The sequence below is a fragment of the Syngnathus typhle genome, linkage group LG1 (genome assembly GCF_033458585.1).
Source record: "Syngnathus typhle isolate RoL2023-S1 ecotype Sweden linkage group LG1, RoL_Styp_1.0, whole genome shotgun sequence".
In the NCBI taxonomy this organism is placed as follows: Eukaryota; Metazoa; Chordata; class Actinopteri; order Syngnathiformes; family Syngnathidae; genus Syngnathus; species Syngnathus typhle.
This window is the reverse complement of record NC_083738.1, coordinates 1,311,895-1,337,554: the sequence shown is the minus strand read 5'-3', so window position 1 is coordinate 1,337,554 and position 25,660 is coordinate 1,311,895. Positions and strand designations below refer to the sequence as shown.

At 43.6% G+C, this 25,660-nt stretch overlaps 1 protein-coding gene across 1 annotated transcript in view; it reads left to right on the top strand.

The window, feature by feature from the left end:
- The window catches only part of spdl1 (spindle apparatus coiled-coil protein 1), a 204,884-nt gene that overhangs the window by 111,411 nt on the left and 67,813 nt on the right, over window positions 1-25,660 (top strand). The window contains 2 exon segments of the mRNA XM_061276665.1: window positions 13,091-13,231; window positions 22,598-22,704. Coding sequence (XP_061132649.1) covers window positions 13,091-13,231; window positions 22,598-22,704 — 248 coding nt within the window.

Genomic DNA, 25,660 nt, shown 5'->3' with positions numbered 1-25,660 from the left:
TGAGGTGGACTCTCCAATCTCTGGGGTTGAAGTCACTGAGGTAGTTAAAAAAGTCCTCGGTGGCAAGGCCCCGGGGGTGGATGAGGTCCGCCCGGATTTCTTAAGGGCTCTGGATGTTGTGGGGCTGTCATGGCTGACACGTCTCTACAGCATCGCGTGGACATCGGGGACAGTGCCTCTGGATTGGCAGACTGGGGTGGTGGTTCCCCTCTTTAAGAAGGTGGACCGGAGGGTGTGTTCCAATTACAGGGGAATTACACTCCTCAGCCTCCCTGGTAAGGTCTATTCAGGGGTGCTGGAGAGGAGGGTCCGCCGGGAGGTCGAACCTCGGATTCAGGAGGAACAGTGTGGCTTTCGTCCTGGCCGTGGAACAGTGGACCAGCTCTTCACCCTCAGCAGGATCCTCGAGGGTGCATGGCAGTTCGCCAAACCAGTCCACATGTGTTTTGTGGACTTGGAGAAGGCGTTCGACCGTGTCCCTCGGGAGGTCCTGTGGGGGGTGCTTCGGGAGTACGGGGCCAACTGATAAGGGCGGTTCAGTCCCTGTATCACCGATGCCAGAGTTTGGTCCGCATTTCCGGCAGTAAGTCGGATTCGTTCCCAGTGAGGGTTGGACTCCGCCAAGGCTTCCCTTTGTCACCGATTCTGTTTATAATTTTTATGGACAAAATTTCTATGCGCAGCCGAGGCGTTGAGGGTGTCCGTTTGGGGACCTCAGCATCGCGTCTCTGCTTTTTGCAGACGACGTGGTGCTGTTGGCTTCTTCAGGCCGTGATCTCCAGCTCTCACTGGAGCGGTTCGCAGCCGAGTGTGAAGCGGTTGGGATGAGGGTCAGCACCTCCAAATCAGAGTCCATGGTCCTCGATCGGAAAAGGATGGAATGCCCTCTCCAGTTCGGGGATGAGATCCTGCCCCAAGTGGAGCAGTTTAAGTATCTTGGGGTCTTGTTCACGAGTGAGGGGAGGATGGAGCGTGAGATCGACAGGCGGATCGGTGCAGCGTCGGCAGTAATGCGGACGCTGTACCGGTCCGTCGTGGTAAAGAGAGAGCTGAGCCAAAAGGCAAACCTCTCAATTTACCGGTCGTTTTACGCTCCTACCCTCACCTATGGTCACGAGCTATGGGTCGTGACCGAAAGAACGAGATCCCGGATACAAGCGGCCGAAATTAGTTTTCTCCGCAGGATGTCCGGGCTTTCCCTTAGAGATAGGGTGAGAAGTTCGGTCATCCGGGAGAGACTCTGAGTAGAGTCGCTACTCCTCCACGAGAGGAGCCAGATGAGGTGGCTCGGGCATCTCATCAGGATGCCTCCTGGACGCCTCCCTGGGGAGGTGTTCCGGGCATGTCCCACCGGTAGGAGACCCGGGGACGATCCAGGACGCGCTGGAGAGACTATGTCTCTCAGCTGGCCTGGGAACGCCTTGGGATCCCCCGGGATGAGCTAGATGAAGTGGCTGGGGAGAGGGAAGTCTGGGAGTCCCTCCTGAAGCTGCTGCCCCCGCGACCCGACCCCGGATAAGTGGAAGAAGATGGATAGATGAATGGATGGATGTGTTACGCCACTCCACAAAGTCTGATAAAACTAGACCAGGATCACAACCTCCCTTGTTTAAGTGACACAATCAGCAATCAGCAAATTTGACAGTCTGATGATCTAAAAAAATAGTCATTAGTGTATAAAACCAATAAAAGAGGTGAAAGAACACATCCCTGCGGTGTACAGTGGAGGAAAAAAGAACGTCAGATAAAACTGCATTCACACTAACCGCTGGAACCGCCTGTTTTGCAGACGGCATCCACTTGTGGCTCGAAGCACAGCTTGTGATCAATAAAGGTCCCCAAGCAATGCTCCCTTTGATTTTTCAAGTGTGTGCAAACATACAAGCTCCCAGTACACACTGTGGACCACTGTGTGCAACACTAGAGGAAATAAATAAATAAACAAATAAATAAATAAATGATCAGATAGATAGATAGATAGATAGATAGATAGATAGATAGATAGATAGATAGATAGATAGATAGATAGATAGATAGATAGAATATTGTTAATGAGAAAATTAACTTGCTTGGGGTTGGATTTTGTTTTGTGTGACAGCTCATGCCTTTTGCGCTCTCCCACAATAGTGTACCGATCCCCTGTCCCATCTGGAGTCTTTGTACAATTCCAACAGCTTCCAAATGGCATTTTTGCTGAATGTGTCTCGAGGTAGCCAAACTTCCATTCAGCCCTAATTTTTCCCTCCGTAAACTCGTCCGCCACTTTGGCTTCACTGCATGTGTTGCATAGTTGACCATTCTCACTCAAAAAAGAGAAAATCACCCCCAGTTTCACTGTTTCCGTTTTTATTTGCACACACGCCGATAACCATTCCATCTTAAAAGGACCGTCACGTCTCTTATTTACTTTGGCTTGGCGAGTGGTTGTGTCGCTGCTCGTTCGTTTCACCATGATAAGGGTTTAGCTAACTTAGCATTTGCATCTCTTGACTCTGCCGCGCTGTTGTTAGCTAGCTAACCTGCACGGCACAGATGGGCAGGACACATTTTCGGCCATTGTCAATGCTATCATTGGCTATGTACCGTAGTGAACCATATCATACCATTGACACAAAAAAGCACAGAAAGAAAATAATTCGTCCACTTAATTAGATTAGATTACGTCTAACATTAGATATAAAATACCTTCAACCAGAATCCAGACTCTCATTGGAAGCTATAGGAAGTGTTTAGAGGCTGTTATTTCTGCAAAAGAAGGATCTACTAGTATATATTGATGCCATTTGTCTGTTGGGGTGCCCACATTTATGCACCTTCCTACTTTTGTGTAGGTAATGATTGCGCACTTTCAGTCAATCATGTTAACTTCATTTCACTTCTCAAATATCACTCTTTTTGTCTGCTATATGACATATTTAACTTAATATGCTGATCCGAACGACCGATGATCTATAAAGGAAAATCTAGAAAATGATCAGGGGTGCCCAAACTTTTGCATCCGACTGTATAAACCACAGACACAAAGATTTGAGAGAATTCCCTTGGCAAATAAAATTGACATACTAGTGACACAGTCAGCAGTTTAATGTCTAGCGTACATAAGGACTTGCGAACATGTGTCTGTAAAGGCTAGAATGCAAAGATCCCTGTACTCTTTTTGAGATCAAACAATAACTTGGACTTCATCCACTTTATGTCGAAGTGACTGTACGTTCACCAGCATTATAGACGGGAAAGTTCCGCTGATAGCCGAGTCTTCCAGCCTCTGTCGCACACCGCCGTGTCCCCCCCTTCTTTTCTCTGGTGCCTTGTTGTCCGGCGGGCCTCCCGGGCGGATGATCTCCTGAGGGAAGGACGCATCTGATCCACTGAGCCAATCTTGGCTTAAAGGAACATTACAGGCTGTTTGAATTCACATTTAACACTTTTATAGGCAGGCATCCACGGTGGTGACGTACGTTTACCAGCTGATCGGAGATGACGTCAAAGTGGAGAAAATCGAGTACAAAAAGTCTTAAGCTACAGGACCAGATGGTGTTCCATTCCTTTCCACTCAGGGGCAATGTTAGCCCTGTAATATATTGTTCATAATGTTCTGTTCATCTGTCTTTATTTCATCGCTAAAACCAAAAGAACAGGATTTTTTTTAAAAAAAAGAAGCTCCTAGTTGACTCGAAAAATTGCTTTCTCTCTGAGAAAAAATAAAGAGAAAAGGACAATCTTGGGGAAAGCTCAATATTGACTGATAAAGCGCGGAGTAAAAACAAAAAAACCCTTAAAGGCAGTCACTCAGGAGGAGGAGTTGCCTTGAGTGCTGTAGCGGCTCCCCATTGACCGAGAGACATGTCAAAAGGTGAATGAGCAGTCTCAATTAAAGGAAAAAAACCACTACTCAGTGAGTCAAGGACGCCTCCCCTGCCATTATGAAAAGGGGAAAAACAAATTCAATAGTTTTTATTATAAAGTCATTTTCCTTTTAATTTTAATAATTTTGTATCATTTTGAACCAGAATCGCTGAATTTGTATAATTATTTTAAAACCGAAGACGAGTCGCTCGGAGGAGCCAACTTCCTGTCTAGCCTCCTCTGAGGATTGCGTAATCACACGGCAGCCCATGTTGACAGGCTATGGAGTTAGACCAGGGGTGGGCAAACTTTTTGACTTGCGGGCCGAACTGGGTTCTAAATTTGGACCGGAGGGCCGAACCAGGAGCAGATGGACGTAGTGTTTGTGTGAAGTAATATAAGCGACCTGTAAAGGTCATTGCATAAAAGATTTGGGCCTTTAGTAGGTAGTAAAGCATGGATATTCCAAACACGTTTTTTGAAAACAAATGCATTTATTAACAGGATTAAAAAAAAATAATAATAATTCACTAAAAAACTGCTATCAGTGATTCTCATAAAATACGACACTGTTATTATGAATAACAGTCCCCATCACTTCAGTGCCTGCAGGTCAGATTAATGAAAGATGTTTATTTTATGAGATCACATCAAACGGCAAACATTCTGACCAAATATATCATCTTGAAGAATCTGTGAAAGCATACTTCCAAATAATGTACCGTTTTTTCCGTGTATAATGCGCAAAATTTAACTAATTTATTGACCTAAAATCTGGGGTGCGCATTATACATGGGTACAAAAAATTTTAATTTATTTTTATTTATTTTATTTTTATTTATTTTTTTAAGAAAGTCATGGTACAACAAAACCAACAACAGGACTGACCGACAAAGACGTGGAACAAAAAGACACGGTGACATTACCAAAGACAGGAACAGAAACCAAACAGACATCATGACAGTAACACATGCAATGATCCGACGGTGTGCAAGGGGCAGACAGGACGTAAATACAAAACACGTTACATTGATTGAGGTGACACAGGAAGAGAGGGGCGACGCGAACAGAAACTATGGCAACCTAGACACATAGCAAAACTGGGGACGAGACATGACAAATATTGTTTGTTTTTTAATCTCCATCGCGGACCGGACGTCATACGGAGGCAGTATGACTGCGCATGCGCACTATGGATCCGATGCGCAGAACGGATGCGCAAGACACGTCAGCTATATAAAGAGCGAGAGTTGTTTTCTTCCTATTAGTTTCAATTCACAGTTTAATTAGCAGTTTCAATCAGCAAATAACAAAATGCGTATTACAGGTAATATTTTATTTCACAACACTTTGCCTTGTTCCTTTCGTCTCTGCTGTTCACTTCAAACACGCTCCATACGACCGCAATCCTCTCGTATCAGACAAGGCTTGCTCGATCACCTGCTCGTTTGCTGTCACAATGTACCCTACACAAATCCGAAACATTTGTTGCGGCTCCGAGTCACGACGAGGGGCAAGTTTTGGTTTCCAAGGGTGTTTTTATTCCTCTTCAATGTCTCTCCCATACAGAGCTGCCTTTTTCACATGTCCGCACGCCACTTCCCTCTCTTTTCATCTGATCGCGGTGGTGTCGGCGAAATCAACGCCAACAAAAAAAATACATCCAGCCTATTTAAGACCATACCAAAGACTATAAAAATGGGACCCATTGCCTCCCTGCGTGTGTGACGATCATTGGGACTTAAAAAAATAAAAAAATAAAAAAGATTTTTTTTTTTTTAAAAATTGGGTGCGTATTATACATGGGTACAGGCTTTTTTCCAGCATCAACATGCCAGTTTTAGGGTGCGTATTAAACATGGGGGCGCATTATACACGGAAAAAAACGGTAATCAAAACGGCAACACGGTGAGGGGTATCTGAAAATCAGAGCAGAGTTTTAACTCACAAACACCTGGTAACAGAGGTGAGGAAACGGGAAACACTTCCTTAAAGTAAGCCTTCAGAACTTTACGGGTTAAGATTAGTCGCAAACAGGTGGTGCATCAATGTCCTTGAGGATCCTGCATTGTTTGAAAATTAGAGTGGTCACTAGTTTCAATCCCTGCTATGTGTACAAATTATATTCAAAATGCATTTTTTTTACAACAAACTTGAGAGCCTCCCCTTCATTTTCAGAGGGAACAGTGTTGTTGGTCTCCCTTTTTTGTTAGTGCGTCATAGTCTGGAGTAAAATTTGTTGTGGCAATTCTTAGGAGAGATCCGAGGTGTTGGTCCGTTTACCTCGATCTGTGACGGGTTGATGTTGACGTTCATGTGGCTGAACATCACATTGCGTACGTCGAGCCAAATTGGCCACTCTTTTTTAAACACTCGGCACTGTGTCCACCTTGCTTTTCCTTGGGCGACTCATTTTAATAGAAGGATTCCAGGGGAAGGTTTGTGGGTGGCTTTAGCGTAAAACTGTATCTGAAAGCTCAGCGCGCGAATCACAAGAATGCTGTCGGCACAGCCCACGCTCTAAATTCGGGACTGATACAAATAGAGCGCGAGTGGGCCGTGTCCGTACGACTGAGTACGTACACGCACTTGTGAGTGTGCACCAAGCTTTCTGACACGGCTTCCGGTAGTAAATGCGCAGGCGAGCGGTTCCCCATCTACTGGGGAAACGCAGTCATTGCAGGCAAAATGACCCTAAAAAATGTTTAATTCTACAATTTATTCAGGGTTGGCGGGCCGGATCAAACGGTCCCGTGGGCCGGATGTGGCCCGCGCGCCGTAGTTTGCCCACCCCCGAGTTAGACAGAACTGATCTCTGTCTTTCTGTTCCGCTTTAAGTGTTCAAACACTGTGGCTGTATTAACTACCGTTTTTTTCTGTGTATAGTGCGCAAAATTTAACGAATTTATTGTCCTAAAATCTGGGGTGCGCATTATACATGGGTACAAAAAATTTTTAATTTTTTTTTTTTTTTTTTTTTTTTTAGAAAACAAAACCAACAACAGGACTGACCGACAAAGTCGTGGAACAAAAAGACAGGGTGACATTACCAAAGACAGGAACAGAAAGCAAACAGACATCATGACAGTAACACATGCAATGATGCGACGGTGAGCGAGGGGCAGACAGGACTTAAATACAAAACACGTTACATCGATTGAGGTGACACAGGAAGAGAGCGGCGACGCGAACAGAAACTATGGCAACCTAGACACATAGCAAAACTGGGGACGAGACCTGACAAATGTCCCTCGAAATGAAACTTGAAATCACCAAGTTTTGGTTTCCAAGGGTGTTTTTATTCCTCTTCAACGTCTCTCCCATACAGAGCCGCCTTTTTCACGTCCGCACGCCTCTTTCCCGTGCGCGCACGGAGCGCGGTGGTGCGTTTATGGGCAGTCGGAGAAATCAACGCCAACAAAAAAAATTACATCCAGCCTAGTTAAGACCATACCAAAGACTATAAAAATGGGACCCATTGCCTTACTTAAAAAAAAAAAAAAAATGTCATAAAAAAAAATTCATAAAAATTGGGTGCGTATTATACATGGGTACAGGCTTTTTTCCAGCATCAGCATGCCATTTTTAGGGTGCGTATTATACATGGGGGCGCACTATACACGGAAAAAAACGGTAATTTCCGTAGTTAAGCTGACATATATAATATCTTGGTTTTTTTTGTCATCTGTCTGTAATGTCATCTTTCTTTAGATCAGTGCTTCTCAAATAGTGGGGCTTGCTATACCTGGGGGTGCGCGTGTGACCCTGGGGAACAGGCTTTTATTTTTGGTAGTACTAGAATAAAGTGTAATTGCGCATCTACTACAGTAGGCGGCAGTGGCGCTCTCATTGTTACTTCTGTCACGTTTGCGACAGTGCAACATTTTACGACTTACAAGACAACAGGTTTGCCTTGGTTAGCAGTGTTGAGTCAACAGAAAGCTCCGACTGCGTCCCGTCTATAGCCTCCGTTATTCAACATAACAACCACCAACATGAAAAAGTTTTTAACAGGGATGAAAAGAAAAGCGGAGAGAAACAAAGATAATGAAAAAAAAGAAAGTAAGCCGAAAGCTAAGACGAGGAAATACGACGAAGCGTATTTAGCGCTTGGCTTCACTGTGAGTACAGTTGGAGAATATTATTTATTGATTTGATTTAATTTTGCAATGGTGCAATTAGTTGGTCAAACATGTTTACAGTTTAAACAAGGATTTTTTTTTTCTTTTAATTTCAGGCATTGATGCACTTAAAATATTTTCTGTTGCAGACTTAAAACACGATTTGATAGTTATTCTTTGTAAGTTTGACCATATGTCTTTCTTTTTTTCTTTAATGTTAATAAGGATAAAATGTTATGCTGAGATGGATAGTCACGGTGGGGAGTGGGGGGAGTGGAGTGCGCGAATAGTTTTCTTCTTACTAGGGGGGGGGGCGTAACAGAAAATAATTGAGAAGCACTGCTTTAGATGAACAAAACAGCTTTGAGAAGATACCTTACGGAGGCTACGAAAAAAAGGGGGTGCTAGTGATCCCGGAATGCTTCATGCGCCTACCTGTAGAATAAGAGATCTCCAGTTCAAATTTATAGTGAACAACTGAGGAGCAGTCATCCATTTATTTTGTTTTACGTTCTTTATTTTTTTATTATTTTTCTTTTTGCGTTTTTACATTTCGTTTTACAATGGAGGATTACATATCCAAACGATTTTCAACTATGGATTTTCGGTCGAAGCAGGAGGACATCAGTAAAGGAAGAGCAACTCCGGAGTTAAAAGGTTTGATTCGGACAACGGGACTTTGGAACGGAGTGGTACGCACGATCGAAAAGGTTTTTTATTCCATGTGCTTTATGGAGTGTTTTTATGTGTGAAGATTGCTGATATGAGATTTTAATTAAAATAATTCAAATTAAATAATGAATAAGCCACACTAGAGCAGCGTTCTCCCAACCTTTTTTGTGACATGGTTAGATGCCGGACAAATTTTACAGAGGGGGGGGGGGGGGGGACGTCAGTGCCTCCCCAGTCATGAACCTCACCGCACGTCACTGCAGTGCAGCCAAAGTTACAAAACGTCCAGAGTTCAAACAACACTTGAAACAACTCAACTCTACTCACACACTGCTGTCGCGTGTTGCTATAGCACAGTGCTTCTCAATTATTTTCTGTTACGCCCCCCCCTAGCAAGAAGAAAACTATTCGCGCCCCCCCACTCCCCACCGTGACTATCCATCTCTGCATAACATTTTATCCTTATTAACATTAAAGAAAAAAAGAAAGACATATGGTCAAACTTACAAAGAATAACTTTATCAAATTGTGTTTTAAGTCTGCAACAGAAAAGATTTTAAGTGCATCAATGCCTGAAATTAAGAATAAATAAATCCTTGTTTAAACTGTAAACATGTTTGACAAACTAATTGCACCATTGCAAAATTAAATCAAATCAATAAATATTTAATAATTATAATAACTAATAAACTACAAAAACTAAAAAAAATAATAACTTATTTATATTCAGTTCAGCAACATTAACTCAGGAGCACAATATATAAAACACTTGAACCTACAAAACAAGGTGAATTAAACAATTTGTGCTCTTTTTTTCTTTCTTTTTTTCATCAAAATTGAGGAGGAAGTCAGGTTTAATGGCTACAATGAGCACGTTTTGCAGTGCACAGCTTTTCGAAGCGAGGTTCGAAGCATGATACTGCAACTCTCAGCTCCTGCTCAATGTTTAGCTGGGACCTGTACTTGGTCTTCAGTGCAGCAACAGCAGAGAAGACAATCTCACAAAGGTAAGATGTTGCAAAAGGAAGCAGAATGCTCATAGCTTTCTCCCCTAAGAGTGGATACTGCCTCTCTACACTCAGCCAGAATGCACTGAGTGTCTGTGATGTAAACCTCAGTCTCAATGTGGAGTCAGACGTCATGTCAATGAACTGCTCCTCTTCTGCAGAGCTGAAACCAGTTGGAGCTGGTGCACTGAAAGGGTCTCTCACCCAGTCATACTGGGAACTGTTTTCAGGGAAGTACTTTTTAAAGAATCCCATCAGTGAAGAAATGTGCTGCTTAATGTGTGGAATCACTGAGGTAGCATCATAGTCATTGGTGTCCACAAATTCATGCAGGTTCTCAAATGAATCGATGTTTCCTTCATCAAGTTGCCTGCCCCACATTGCAAGCTTTCGGGTGAAAGCGCTAATCTTGTCTGTGACCTGAGGGAGGTGTTTATCTTTCCCCTGAAGCTGCAGATTCAGTTCATTTAGCTTTTCAAATATGTCACTCAGGTAGGCCAGTTTTCCCAGGAACTTCTCATCACAAAATTTTTCTGCCACTTCATACTTGTGCTCCTGCTCCAAAAACACTCTTATTTGCTCTCTGAGCTCAAAAACTCGGGACAAGACTTTTCCTCGTTACAACCACCTTGCTTCACTGTGATAGAGCACAGCTTGATGTTCAGCTCCCATCTCCTCACAGATGGCAGAGAAGACTCTTGTTTTTAGTGGTCTGGTCTTTATAAAATTGACTACACCTATGATGTCAGTCATAACCTCACTTAATTCAGGGGAAAGTCGCCTGGTTGCAAGTGCTTCTCTGTGTATAATACAGTGTGTCCACTCAGCATGAGGTGAGGCTGTCTTGATGAGTGCCCGAAGTCCTTTTCTCTTCCCTGCCATGGTTTGTGCACCATCACTGCAGGCACCAATGCAGTTCTCCCACTTTAGCCCATTCTCAGTCAAAAAGGAGTCCAGAATTTTGAAGAGCTCTTCAGCTGTGGCTCTGTCTCGGACATATTTACAAAAAAGTAGATCCTCACACAGGGAGTTTGACAAGTCAAAACGTACATAAGCAATAAACAGACAGTCTTTGTTGCTGTCAGTTGCTTCATCAAACTGTAAGGCAAAACGTTTGTCTTTGAGTTTATCTACCAGCTGTTCTTGAAGATCGTTAGCGATGTCATCTATACGTCTGGCGACAGTGTCATTGGACAGAGGGATAGTTTTTAGTTTTGCTGCACTGGCGTCGTCCAGCATGACAGAGACCATGTCTAATGCTGCAGGCAGTATTAGCTCCTCTGCTATGGTGTGGGGCTTTTTGCACTGCGCGATTTGGTACGCCACCTTATATGATGCTAAAAGCGCTCGATGGTTTACTGAAGAAGCCTTCACAAAACGGGATGACTGTTGGCCATATTCAGCACGTTTTCGCTGAAAAAACTCAAGTGGCTTATCGGCGTGATCGGGGTGTAACGTATTTAAGTGACGCGCCAATTTATTTGGCTTCATGCTGTCCGATGCGAGCATTTTTAGACACAGCAGACATATCGGTCTTTCCTCTTCTCCAACTGTACTCACAGTGAAGCCAAGCGCTAAATACGCTTCGTCGTATTTCCTCGTCTTAGCTTTCAGCTGACTTTCTTTTGTTTCATTGTCTTTGTTTCTCTCCGCTTTTCTTTTCATCCCTGTTAAAAACTTTTTCATGTTGGTGTTTGTTGAATAACTGAGGCTATAGACTGGACGCAGCCGGAGCTTTCAACACTGCTAATCAAGGCAAACCTGTTGTCTTGTAAGTCGTAAAATGTTGCACTGTCGCAAACGTGACAGAAGTCACGATGAGAGCGCCACTGTCGCCTCATGTAGTAAATGCGCAATTACACTTTATTCTAGTACTGCCAAAAAGAAAAGCCTGTTCCCCAGGGTCACACGCGCCCCCCCTGGTATAGCAGGGCGCGCCCCACTATTTGAGAAGCACTGCTATAGCAAGTGCCACACCCCCACCACCATTCTGAAATGTCACAAAGTGAGGATAAAATCATTTTCTTGGGTTGGACTGGGCTGATGTTTGTTTAGGAACAATGATCAGGGATGCTCCAAAATCAGTGAATAGAGGAAAACAATACTTCATAGATGATTTAGAGGCGGAATTAACATTTTAACTCAGCTAAAATCTCCAAAACGTTGGGTTCTTCAAGTCATGACAGATCAAATGAAGTGAAAACTGTGATTGCAGTTAATGCATTTGTGGGTAGCGTGTATTGGGGTTCAAAAATAATTTATTCTGTTGTCACATGCAGCACCAATATGTATCGTAATATGAATATTGACAGTTAATAGCGACTCAGGAGGAACGCCTGCCGTTACTCCCAGTCAACTCTAGCGGCACCATGTGAATCAGTTGTTAAATCAGTCTTAAAATAAAAAGGGGGTTCTACAATAAAATACACATTAAGATATTTTACCAAAATAGAGGTTGACCTAGACACACACAATTCATTCAATTTTGTTACCTACTGCAAAATTAAACACAAGATGAAATGAGGCAAACCTAAATTAATGAAAGAAAAACAAATAAATGGGAAGCATGGAATCAAAATTAATGGGACTTAAGGAAAATGAATGTGATGTAAAAGGGAGAGTAGTGGCACTAATAGCAGATGAGCGTAAGTATGTGGTAGTACTGACTTAGGTGGCGGACTCGAAAATACCAATGTTTTGCTGCATCTATATGCACCACAGTGCAGGTCTTAGCTAAAGAGAAGTTGGCACTTACGTCTAATCTCGAGTCGCACATGACTAGTAGAGGGAAGGAACTTCGATTTGTTTCCACACGAATAAAAAGAAACATTACAAAAGGGAGAGAGAAAGAGTGCAAGAGAGTGCGAGAGAGAGCTAGAGCCTCCAGACAGACAAAGGTGTGAAGTAACCATCCGCAGCTGAAGTTTCAGACAAGACAAAAATCGTTGTCAATATTTGAGTCTTTTTAACTGTTCTGTGAAAACGTATTTCCCAATTTTTAACTTTCATCAAGCCTGACGTTCTGATGCTGGCAACGTCAAGCTTGGTCCTGCAATGCCCAGTTGGTTGGGTTGACCCCCGCTGGAAGGAGAAAAATTTTAACAAGTCTTCCTGCATCTTCAAAGCCGAAAAGATGCCACAGTTACCGGTTACTCCTGTTGAGGGCAGTTTTCATACACGACCCTTGGTCTTGGAAAGCTTCCAATGTGACAATGTAAGTCTCCTGATAATGGGTTTGTTTGTTCCAAAAGGGTTTGCAAACCCACATTGACGCAACATGTTGGCATTTAATGGTGATTTCTTCCCTTTGAAGTCGGGTGAGGCACCATCATGCTGTGGAGCTCTGCCTTTGGGGGTTTTGGTGCTGAGGAGGGAGGTTGGGTCCACTCTAAACATCACAAAATGGCCAAAGCATAATTGTCACTATCCATGTTTATTGTTCAGGTCCACATTGCCACCCTTATGCAACTCCAATGTTCAAGAGCTGATCCCTTTCAGCTGGACAGACTCTATTCTATGTTGTCACAGAAGAATGACGAGATACAACATTTGATGGCTAAACAACAGAGACTGGAGAAAGTTGAGGTGAGTGTTGATCAATTTGGAAATTGTGTGTGTGCTGGCGAGACATTTACTTATCCCCTAACTAGTATTGTCAAAAGAACGGATACTTTCGATCAGGGCTGTGGACTCGGTTCGGACTCGGGGACTCGGACTCGGTCGGACTTGGTCATTTTTGCCGGACTCGGACTCGGACTCAGTGCTCATTTTGACCGAGTCCGACAATAAAAAAAAAAAGAGGCAAGACGCAGCCAGAGAGTGTCACGTTACAGTCAGCGCGGTAGGAGTTGTAAGAAGCAGTAAAAACTCCACCAAACTCGCCGTAATGACCCGTGATATATGTTATATCCTTACTATTTTCCAGGTTCTTAGATAGCAAGAATAGGTTGGACAACGACGTGAATGATAACTGCTTTATTCCTTACTCACAGTGCGTTCACAGGGCGTACCACAACAACACAGAATGCGCCCATCCCACTTCCGGGGTTTTTCTACTACGGAATTTGAGTTAGCCCAAAATACACAACATCTCTTCCCCTCTTACAATGAACGTGCTCTATGCACCTATAACTTGACATCTTCAAGATCTATCAATAACTACCATTAAACAAATATCATATATGGTCCAGACAATTATGACAATAATATTCCAATGAAACCTTAACTTTGGGTGTGTTTGGACTACGTCAAATTATACCAAATTATAGCGGAAAACCGATGTCGTACGGCGTCGTACGGCGTCAGCACTATGTTGTTTTCAATAAAAACATGAAGAACTCACGTTTGCGTCAGCCAATTTTAATTTTTATAAAGGATTATTCTCATTTGATGTCTTTAAATTCATCCGCGTTCTGCCATTGAAGCGGGGTGCATTCAAAAACCAGTCGTACAGACGGAAACGTTTTGTGATCAAATCTTTCATAACGGGAATGATTTGAGTGAATTGATTTGAATGAATAATTGAGACAAAATTTAAGTTCTGAAGGCTCCTTTTGTCGCAAGCAAAGTGACAGATGGTGGGGAGGGGGGATAAAAATTGTAAAATCAATTCACTCAAATCATTCTCGTTATGAAAGATTTGATCACAAAACGTGTGTGGCTTTTTCTTAAATGAACACGTTTGACATTGCTATCATGTCAGCTTTTAATTATATTGCGCTGTCATGTTAAAGCAAATTAATAAATGCAACAATATTAATTTGCTTTGAAAATACCTGCGTAATAAAATAAAATGGATGGATGGATGAATGATGATCACAATTAAGTAGAAAGTCTCCTTTGTAATATATACTCCTTGTAGCCTGTACCCAAAAAGAGGAGTTTCTTTGCATCGATGTTTATGCAAAGAGCTCACGTAATTATATTACTGCGTTTTGGTGAAGTGAATGAGTGTTCCGTCTGTACGACTGGTCTTTGAATGCACCCCACTTCAATGGCAGAACGCGGATGGCATCAAATAAGAATAATCCTTTATAAAAATTAAAATTGACTGACGCAAACGTGAGTTCATGTTTTTATTGAAAACAACATAGTGCTGACGCCGTACGACATAGGTTTTTCGCTTTCCAAATAAGGGGTCGTCACTAATTATTTGTGTTTGGATAAATGTCTGAGCTATAATGGTGTAATTAATGATTAAAACTTGAAAGTATCTGTTTATTGTATTTGTTTATATGTTTAATAAAGACAAAGCCATCACAAAACTGTTGTAATTATTTAGATTTTGATCTAAATTAGCCTTGAATAAAGACTAAGCAGTCACATGAATTAACAGAAAAAATGGACAGCCGGACTCGGACTCTGACTCATGGCCAAGAGGCCGGACTCGGACCGAGTCCACAGCCCTGCTTTCGATACCAATTCGATACCAAGACGCAGAAAAAATATGTTGATACTTTTTGTGGTACCGACTACTAAATATTTAACTTTTCACTCGCCGAGCTGTATCGATTCTTGCCGCCACTAAAGGGGGCAGTACATATACGCATGTGAGCACCACGGAGCAGTCATCGGCGCTGAAGAAGAAGGAAACTTTCAGTCTTTCATAACAATGGCTTCAGCAAGTGGGAGTGGAAGTCAAACACGCTGGCTTGTTGAGAAGCCAGGTTGCTCAGAGAGTCATGTGACCACATCGTCTCCAGACTCCCCCCGACATTCGGCCCGTTCCAGTTTGCCTACCGGAAGAATCGCTCTACTGAGGATGCCATCTCCTCCATTCTTCACCTGAGCCTGGCTCACCTGGAGGAGAGGAACACCCACGTGCGGTTGCTGTTCCTGGACTTCAGTTAAGCGTTTAACACCATCATTCCACAGCATCTGGTGGGAAAACTGGAACGCCTGGGCTTCGGCACCCTCCTTCGGAACTGGCTGCTAGACTTCCTCACCAACAGACCTCAGTCAGTCCGGGTCGGACAGAACACCTCAGATGTCATCACCCTCAGCACAGGCTCCCCTCAGGGCTGCGTCCTGAGCCCCCTGCTGTTCACCCTGATGACACACGACTGCGTCCCCAAGTTCACCACCAATCACATCGTGAAGTTTGCAGACGACACAATGGTGGTGGGCCTCATCAGCGATAACGACGACCTGGACTACAGAGAGGAGGTGGAGCAGTTGGTGGGCTGGTGCAGAGACAATGGCCTGATCCTGAATGTGGAGAAGACGAAGGAGATCATCGTCGACTTCAGGAAGAACCAGCCTCACCACGCTCCACTGATCATCAACAGCTCGGATGTGGAGGTGGTCAGCAGCACTAAAATCCTGGGGGTCCACATCTCAGACGACCTCGCCTGGACTGGGAACACCACGACACTGGTCAAGAGGGCACAGAAGCGATTGTACTTCCTCCGGAGGATGAGGAGAGCCCACCTGCCCCCACCCATCATGAGGACGTTCTACCGAAGCACCATAGAGAGCATTCTGACGAGCTGTCTCTCGGTGTGGTGTGGGGGTTGCAGCGCCTCTGATTGGAAGAACGTAAGGAGAGTGGTGAGGACAGCAGAGAGGATCATCAGGGCTCCTCTTCCCTCCATTCAGGACTCGTCATCCCAGCGCTGCGTGTCCCGAGCCCGAAATATAATTAGTGACCCATCACACCCCCACCAAGGACTGTTCTCCCTGCTACCCTCTGGGAAGAGGTTTCGCAGCATCCGGTCCAGGTCTACCAGGTTCTGCAATAGTTTTTTTCCCTACTGTCGTCAGACTGTTGAACAGTCAACCTAGCATTCCCCTGTGCACTTTGTAAATACTGTTTTTGTTTCCTTCATTGCTGCACTTTATATTTATCTTATTTATCTTATCTTATTTCATATTTATATGGAAATGTCACTTTTTATCCAGCCGAAATGTCATTCCTTTGTTGAGAGCCGTATGCAACGTAATTTCGTTTTGTGTGCACTGAGTGTAAACAAAGTGACAATAAAGTCTGTCTAAGTCTAAGTCTAAGTGTATATATATTTTGCATTCGAGGCGGCTGCAACTGGAGCAATTACACAGGGATGAGAATGGCAAATGTAAAAAAACACTGAAAAATAGCCTGGGGTCTGGGGGGGCCGATGTATATATTAAAAAAAAGTAAAAGTAGGTTCTGGGGGCGGGAAGGGGTGGGATGATATGAAGAGTTATTCTTTAACGATAACATGACAATAGCGTAACATTAGCTTACATGTAACATGTTACTTTCTAAACCCACATGCTTGTAAAAGTAAAAAACTACTTATGTGTTTTTTTGTTTCGATGTGCTCCTTAATGTTCCTAGCGCCGCAACCTCCATATCTTGACAACAAATACACAAACCTTCCCGGGGACATGTACTTTACGATATGTTCCGTCAGGCACGTGGTTATGGACTGTGTTCCAGGTTGTACCATGACGCTGCTCTCGAGCCATGCCCATCTGAAGCAGTTCTTGATCCCGTTCAGCTTGTCTATTTCCTTGGCACGATCCTTATGCTGGCGAAAACATTTGCTGAGTAGGCCCTACACCTCCCATCTCACCCGCAAGGCGACCACGATTGATGTGAGTCACCCCGCTCACTCTTTGTTGGAGCTTCTGCCCTCTGGGAAGAGGTACAGAAGCTTGCGCTCCCGCACCACCAGACTGTCAAACAGCTTCATACTCCAGGCTGTCAGGATCCTGAACTCGCTTCCCCGTTCTGCGTAGCGTCCTGTACTTTTACTGTCTGTATGCACACTGGCTCTTATTTGTTGTGTTATCTGTTTATTTATTATTTATTATTACTCTTATTATTTATTGTTTGTGCCTTCTTGTTTTTTATATTGCGTCGTTTACTTGTATGTCTATCGTGTAATATGTCTTGTCACCGTGGGATAGGGAAAACGTAATTTCGATATCTTTGGGTGTCTCGGCATGTGAAGACGTTGACAATAAAGCAGACTTTGATCTATCTAGCTAAATAACCCGTCTACAAGAGATGGAAACCCAATCGCAAATTTACATTGTGGCGGTGTAAAAACACTAGTTCACCGCGCAAGTTAAGTTAACAAGTAGAAACGATGTGACGTAAGTAGCGCCAAAAGTTAAGTTAACGTTAAAGTCCCAATGATTGTCACACACACATATGGGTGTGGTGAAATTTGCATTTAACCCATCCCTGTGTGATTTTGATCCATCCCCTGGGGGAGAGGGGAGCAGTGAGCAGCAGCGGTGCCACGCTCGGGAATCATTTGGTGATCTAACCCCCCAATTCCAACCCTTAATGCTGAGTGCCAAGCAGGGAGGCAATGGGTCCCATTTTTATAGTCTTTGGTATGACCCGGCCGGGGTTTGAACCCACAACCTTCCAGTCTCAGGGCGGACACTCTGCCACTAGGCCACTGAGCTGCCCAAAATAAGGCGGATGTTGTCGCATCACTGCTGCCAGTGAGTTAGGTTTACAGAGGCAAGTTGATTTCCGTACTCACAGTTTAACTAATTTTGCCTTGAGATGTGCCAAAAGATGCTGTCGCAGCAGGCAGGCGATTGATCGCGAGTCGCCGAGGCTAACATTGCCTGCCCAGCTGGCCCGCCGCTTCCATATACCCCCCCCCCCCCCATATATAAAAAAAACGTCCTCAACGGATTTACACGATTCACAAAAATGATACTTTCGATGGAATAAAACATGGAAATCCGCGGATCCACGGACAATTCTCATCCCTGATTACAGATTCGAACAAGCCAACGTGCAAAAACTGCTTGAGAGGTTTGAGGCTTGAGATGCTCCATGCCACTGCTGCTCTTTTTTATGTATATAGTTGAATATTGTTATTTATTATCAGTCTTGCTTGTTTTTATAGATGTGACTTAAAGGCTTCATGCCACTTCTGATAGGTTTACCATACGGTTTAAGCAGTTTTAAATAAATTTGTGGTTTTAAAAGTACCGTTTTTTTTCCATGTATAATGCGCCCCCATGTATAATACGCACCCTAAAAATGGCATGTCGATGCTGGAAAAAAGCCTGTACCCATGTATAATACGCACCCAATTTTTTATTTTATTTTTTCTAAGTCCCAATAATCGGCTCACACGCATCTGGGTGTGGTGAAATTTGTCCTCTGCATTTGACCCGTCCCCGTGTGATTTTGATCCATCCCCTGAAGGAGAGGGGAGCAGTGAGCAGCAGCGGTGCCGCGCTTGAGAATCATTTGGTGATCTAACCCCGCAATTCCAACCCTTAATGCTGAGTGCCAAGCAGGGAGGCAATGGGTCCCATTTTTATAGTCTTTGGTATGGTCTTAACTAGGCTGGATGTATTTTTTTTGTTGGCATTGATTTCTCCGACTGCCCGTAAAGCAGTGCTTCTCAATTATTTTCTGTTACGCCCCCCCCCTAGCAAGAAGAAAACTATTCGCGCCCCCCCTCCCCACCGTGACTATCCTAACTTGTCTTGTAAGTCGTAAAATGTTGCACTGTCGCAAACGTGACAGAAGTAACAATGAGAGCGCCACTGCCCCCTGCTGTAGTAAACGCGCAATTACACTTTATTCTAGTACTGCCAAAAAAAAAGCCTGTTCCCCAGGGTCACACGCGCCCCCCCAGGAATAGCACCGCGCCCCCCTTGGGGGGCGCGCCCCACTATTTGAGAAGCACTGCCGTAAAGGCACCAGAGAGAGGAAAGTGACGTGCGGACATGTGAAAAAGGCGGCTCTGTATGGGAGAAAAGTTGAAGAGGAATAAAAACAGCCTTGGAAACCAAAACTTGCCCCTCGTCGTGACTCGGAGCCGCAACAAATGTTTCGGATTTGTGTAGGGTACATTGTGACAGCAAACGAGCAGGTGATCGAGCAAGCGTCTGATACGAGAGCATTGCGTTCGTATGGAGCGTGCTTGAAGTGAACAGCAGAGACGAAAGGAACAAGGCAAAGTGTTGTGAAATAAAATATTACCTGTAATACGCATTTTTTTTTTGGTTTTGTTTTTTTATATATATTTTTTAATCCGGATATGATACGGAGACCGCCATTACAGATGTGCTTTCTTCTCTGCTGTTCACGTCAAACACACTCCATACAAACACAATGCTCTTGTATCAGACGCTTGCTCGATCATCTGCTTGTTTGCTGTCACAATGTATCCTACACAAATCCGAAACATTTCTTCGCTATCGAGTTTGCTAGCGCATGCGCAGTGATACTGACCGGCAGAATAACATCCGGTTGTTCCCAAAGATCTTTTTTCTGAAATAATTTTACGTTAACCGACTTAAGTAGGAGTCAAAATTTGGGTGCGTATTATACATGGGTACAGACTTTTTTCCAGCATCAACATGCCATTTTTAGGGTGCGTATGATACATGGGGGCGCATTATACATGGAAGAAAACGGTATCCGCGATAAACGAGGGATTACTGTAGTATCAAGAATCTTGGTAATTCACAAGTATTGTTTTTTTAACTTCGTACCGAATTAGTATTGAGAATTGTGGTAAATCACAAGTATTGGTACCGACTACTGAAATTCTGGTATCATGACACCACTACCCCTAACCCCTCATTAACTTTATAGGCTCCACTATAAATGATAAAGTAGTTTCTTCATGCTAGTTGGCCAGTCAGACAGCCAGTTACTTTTCTCCTCATCGCATGTCAGGTGACCACCATGTGTTATGATAGCTTTTTATTGTTGTTTTTTTATCCACAATAGAAAGTTAATTATTGTGTATATATGTGTGTATGTATTTATATATATATCAAAGTCAAAAAGTCAAAGTCTTCACATGCCGAGACACACAGAGATCGAAATTACGTTTTCTTTATCCCACGGTGACAAGACATATTACACGATAGACATACAAGTAAACGACGCAATATAAAAAACAAGAAGGCACAAACAAAAAATAATAAGAGTAATAATAAATAATAAATAAACAGATAACACAACAAATAAGAGCCAGTGTGCATACAGACAGTAAAAGTACAGGACGCTACGCAGAAGGGGGAAGCGAGTTCAGGATCCTAACAGCCTGGAGTATGAAGCTGTTTGAGAGTCTGGTGGTGCGGGAGCGCAGGCTTCTGTACCTCTTCCCAGAGGGCAGAAGCTCGAACAAAGAGTGAGCGGGGTGACTCACATCACTCACAATCGTGGTCGCCTTGCGGGTGAGATGGGAGGTGTAAATGTCCTTCAAGGAGGGGAGCGAAGCACCAATAATCTTACCAGCCGTGTTCACTATGCGCTGCAGGGCCTTCAAGTTGTAGTCAGTGCAGCCGCCACCCCAAACAGCAATACAGCTGGAGAGGACGCTCTCAATGGTGCCGCGGTAAAATGTAGTCATGACGGCCGGGGGAGCGCTCGCTCGCCTGAGTTTCCGCAGGAAGTACAGGCGGCGCTGGGCTTTCTTTGCTAGTGATGCGGTGTTGGTGGACCAGGAGAGATCCTCACTGATGTGCACCCCCAGGAACTTGGCGCTGCTCACTCTCTCCACCACAGCACCGTCGATGGTCAGCGGCAGGTGTTGGGTGTGACCCTTCCGGAAGTCCACAACAATCTCCTTGGTCTTGTCGACGTTCAGCAGGAGGTTGTTGTCCCTGCACCACGTGGTCAGAAGGTCAACCTCCAGCCTGGATTGAGTCTCGTCTCCCTTGGTGATGAGACCCACCAGAGTCGTGTCGTCAGCAAACTTCACTATACGGTTGTCGCTGTAAGTTGCAGTGCAGTCATGCGTCAGGAGGGTGAAGCGCAGCGGACTGAGCACGCAGCCTTGGGGGGGGCCCATGCTCAGCGTGATGCTGGCGGAGATTTTTTCGCCAACACGTACTACCTGTGGCCTCTGACAGAGGAAGTCCAGTAGCCAGTTGCAGAGGTAGGTACTGAGGCCCAGCGTGTCAAGTTTGCTGATGAGGCATTGTGGCACAATGGTGTTGAAGGCAGAACTGAAGTCCACAAACAGCAATCTCATATACGAGTCCCTTCTCTCCAGGTGGGTGAGGGCCGAGTGGAGGGCAGAGCAGATGGCATCCTCAGAGGACCGTTTGGCTCGGTACGCAAACTGGAAGGGCTCAATGTATTTTGTATGCTTTGTAAGCGGTTCATATGGGGCACTTCCGGTTTAATGAGATCACTTCCGGTTTATATGGGGCACTTTTAGTTCAATTTAAGCCACTTCCGGTTTGAATTGGGGCACTTTTGGTTCACTTCCTGTTAAAATTGGGTCACTTCCGGTTCACTTCCTGTTCATGTTGGTTCATTTTGGGGCACTTCCTGTTTATTTTGTGGCACTTTCAATTCACTGCGTTCATTCTGGGGCACTTCTGGGTCAATCCAAGATGGCCGCCACACTGTAGGGGTGAAGGGATGAACTGGTTAAGCATAGTGGAAGTGGGGGTGAAGGGGGTGAATATGGTAAGCATAAGGTGAACAGTTTAAAGTTGAAACGTATTGAATCGGTTGAAAAATGTAGAAATTAGAAAATTTTGAATCTTTTGTAATTGGGAGATTTTGGAATAGGTAGGAAAAAGATGAACAGTTTAAAGTTGGAATGGGTTGAATCGGTTGAAAAATTTAGAAATTAGAACAAAACGAATTTTTGTGAAATTTTCCGGAATTTTTTAATGTGAAAACGTGAAATTTACCCAATGTGAATTGAATGTGCTGAATGATGTGAATTTCAAACTGGAACGATGTAAATGTGAAATGTTGCCGTAAATTTGCAAGTTTTGTGGAAACGGACAATTTTAGTTATTACGAAAATGCAAGCGGTCATCATGTGAATACTTTGAATACGTCAAAAGTGGAATGGAGTGAATCGCATGAATTATGTGGAAGGACTACCGTGAATTTCAAAATAAAAGTGTGGAGACCCTTTAATTGTTGTCATCTTTCATGAAATGGTATTAACTTCTAAATTATTATGAGGGTGTATTAAACTAGAACATGTGTATATTTGTATGCAGGTATTGCTAAAGACCAAGGGGAGTGATGCACCTCCCTCAGAAATTGGTAAAGGCGAGGATGAAACGTTTTACACTATCTTGCTCAAAATGAAACTCGACAATGCAATGTGAGTTTATTTATTTATTTATTTCTATATTTGTGTTTGTTTCTGTGTTTATCTGTTTGTTTGTTTTTGTTTGTTTGTTTGTGGGGGGGAGGGCGGCTCGGTGTCGCACTGGGTAGCACGTCCGCCTCACAGTTAGGAGGGTGCGGGTTCGATTCCACCTCCGGCCCTCCCTGTGTGGAGTTTGCATGTTCTCCCCGGGCCCGCTTGGGTTTTCTCCGGGCACTCCGGTTTCCTCCCACATACCAAAAACATGCTTGGTAGGCCGATTGAAGACTCCAAATTGTCCCTAGGTATGAGTGCGAGTGCAAATGGTTGTTTGTCTCTGTGTGCCCTGCGATTGGCTGGCAACCGGTTCAGGGTGTCCCCCGCCTACTGCCCGATGACGGCTGGGATAGGCTCCAGCACGCCCGCGACCCCCGTGGGGACTAAGCGGTTCAGAAAATGGATGGATGGATGGATGTTTGTGGGGGGTTTTGTTGGGGCTTTAAATGACTACTATAATAAGCACCGGTTTGCTCATTGGTCATTTAAAGCCCAATTGGGAATGAATCTAAAATGCAGTGTAAACATCAGAGGTGAAGTTAATTTGGCTTTCTCCTACCATTTGAAATACAGTGGAACTTTGGTTTTCGACCACAATCCGTTCCAGAAGGCTGTTAGAGAAGTGAATCGTTTGAATTCCAAATCATGTTTTCCCATTACAAATAATGGAAAAAAATGTAATCCGTTCCAAACAGAAAAAACACATTTTTTAAGCATTTTTTCATTTGTGCATTTTCGTCCGATGGCGCAACTGCAGCGCACCGCACCGCACTGGTCACATTATTGTTATTATTATTATTGTGTCGCTGAAATTTAGAAATTATTTTTGAAGTCCTGATGTACTTTCCAAAATTGAAGTGGACCTCAGTGCCAGGGTTGCAAAAATTCCGGGAATTTTCAAACTTGGAAACTTTCCATGGGAATTAACGGGAATTAACGGGAATAAACGGGAATAAACGGGAATAAACCGGGAATTTACTAAACTGAAGGTATGTTCTTATTAGGGAACTTAAATATAGTTGTGTAAAATAATATTTTAGCATAATCCTGACTAAAACAACCAGATATCATGCAGCACAGTTGAATATCTTTGCTATCACATGCTCACATAGCTGCAGGGCCACTGAGACCACGCCCCCTACATGTGCTGTTCATTCCTCCATCACATGCACAGATGATTTATACAATTCTGGACCACACTTTTGAGTCCAGAGCACACAAATTGAAGCCAGACTTTTGAGCCTGTGGACTGCATGAAGTGAAGTAAGTTTTGATGACATTATATGGTAATATATTTAGAGATATTTTTATATGTAAGTGCTATATTTAGCCTTATGGTGGAAAAAATAAAACTGGTCAAAACCAAATAAACCACAATTTATACAGTAAATATCACTTTGACAGGAGTGGAACTTTGATGTTGCTAGATATCATTTGCACCTAAGTAAATAACAATAACTAATAGTTTTAAAAACATCTTGTATATTTTGGATTTTATGAGTTGTATCTCCACCAGGATACATTGGACACATCCCCAGGGATGTGTAGCTTCACAGACACATTGTTGTATTTTTTCAGAGTTGTGGGTTAAGAATTAAGAACAATAACATTTAGTTGTTTTTTTATATTAAATTATAAACAATTTAATAATTTTAATATAACTTCAACAGCTCAGGGACATCAAAGAGAGAAAAATGCCACGTGCGCCATCCGATGTGTGGAGACATTTCACACAAGCTAATTTGCAAGGAAAGTCTTTGTATATCTGCAAATATTGTGAAAAGGCATACACAAAAAATGCCACAAAAATGCAGCAGCATATTGCAAAGTGCAACAAATTTCCTCAAGGCTCAACACGTGCAACAGATGGGAGTTCCACTACAGATGAAAATAAATCTGCATCAGCCGCATCAGAGTCAGATACCCTCTCATCAGCTCCTGGTCCCTCTGGCATCAGAGGATTCTTTGATCATATGGATGAACAAAGCAAGAGACGTGCAGATGAGTGTATCGCTCGTGCAGTCTATGCAACTGGCTCACCCCTGATGCTAACGGCCAATGTGTACTGGAAGAGATTTTTGAATGTTCTCCGGCCAGCATACACCCCCCCAACCAGACATGCGCTATCCACTCATTTGCTGGATGAAGAGTTTGGCAGGGTGCAGACAAAAGTCAAGGAAACTATTGACAAAGCAGACTGTATTTCAGTCATCTCAGATGGATGGTCAAATATCCGTGGACAGGGTATCATCAACTACATTGTCACCACTCCTAAACCTGTATTCTTCAAGAGTGTAGACACAAAGGACAACAGACACACAGGCATCTACATTGCTGATCAGCTGAAAGTGGTCATCAATGATCTTGGACCAGAGAAGGTTTTTGCACTTGTGACTGATAATGCGGCAAATATGAAGGTTGCCTGGGAACACGTGGAGGAGACCTTCCCTCATATAACAACCATTGGCTGTGCTGCCCATGCTCTCAATCTTCTCCTTAAAGACATAATGGCACTAAAGACAATGGACACTCTATACAAGCGAGTGAAGCAAGTTGTCAAGTATGTGAAGGGCAAACAAGTAGCTTCAGCAACTTATCTGTCAAAGCAAAAGGAAAAAAACAAAAATACCACGCTGAAGCTCCCCAGCATCACACGATGGGGTGGCGTTGTCATCATGTATGACAGTCTTTTGGATGGAAAAGAGTCCCTGCAAGAGATGGCCATATCCCAGACTGCAGGCATCGAAAGTGACATAAAGAAAGTCATGTTAGATGATGTGTTTTGGGAAAGATTGTCCAGCAGTCTGGGAATCCTCAAACCAATTGCAGCAGCAATAGCCAAGATAGAGGGTGATGGTGCCATCTTATCAGATGTCCAGTGTCTTTTTGCAGACCTCAAAGAAGACATCCAGAC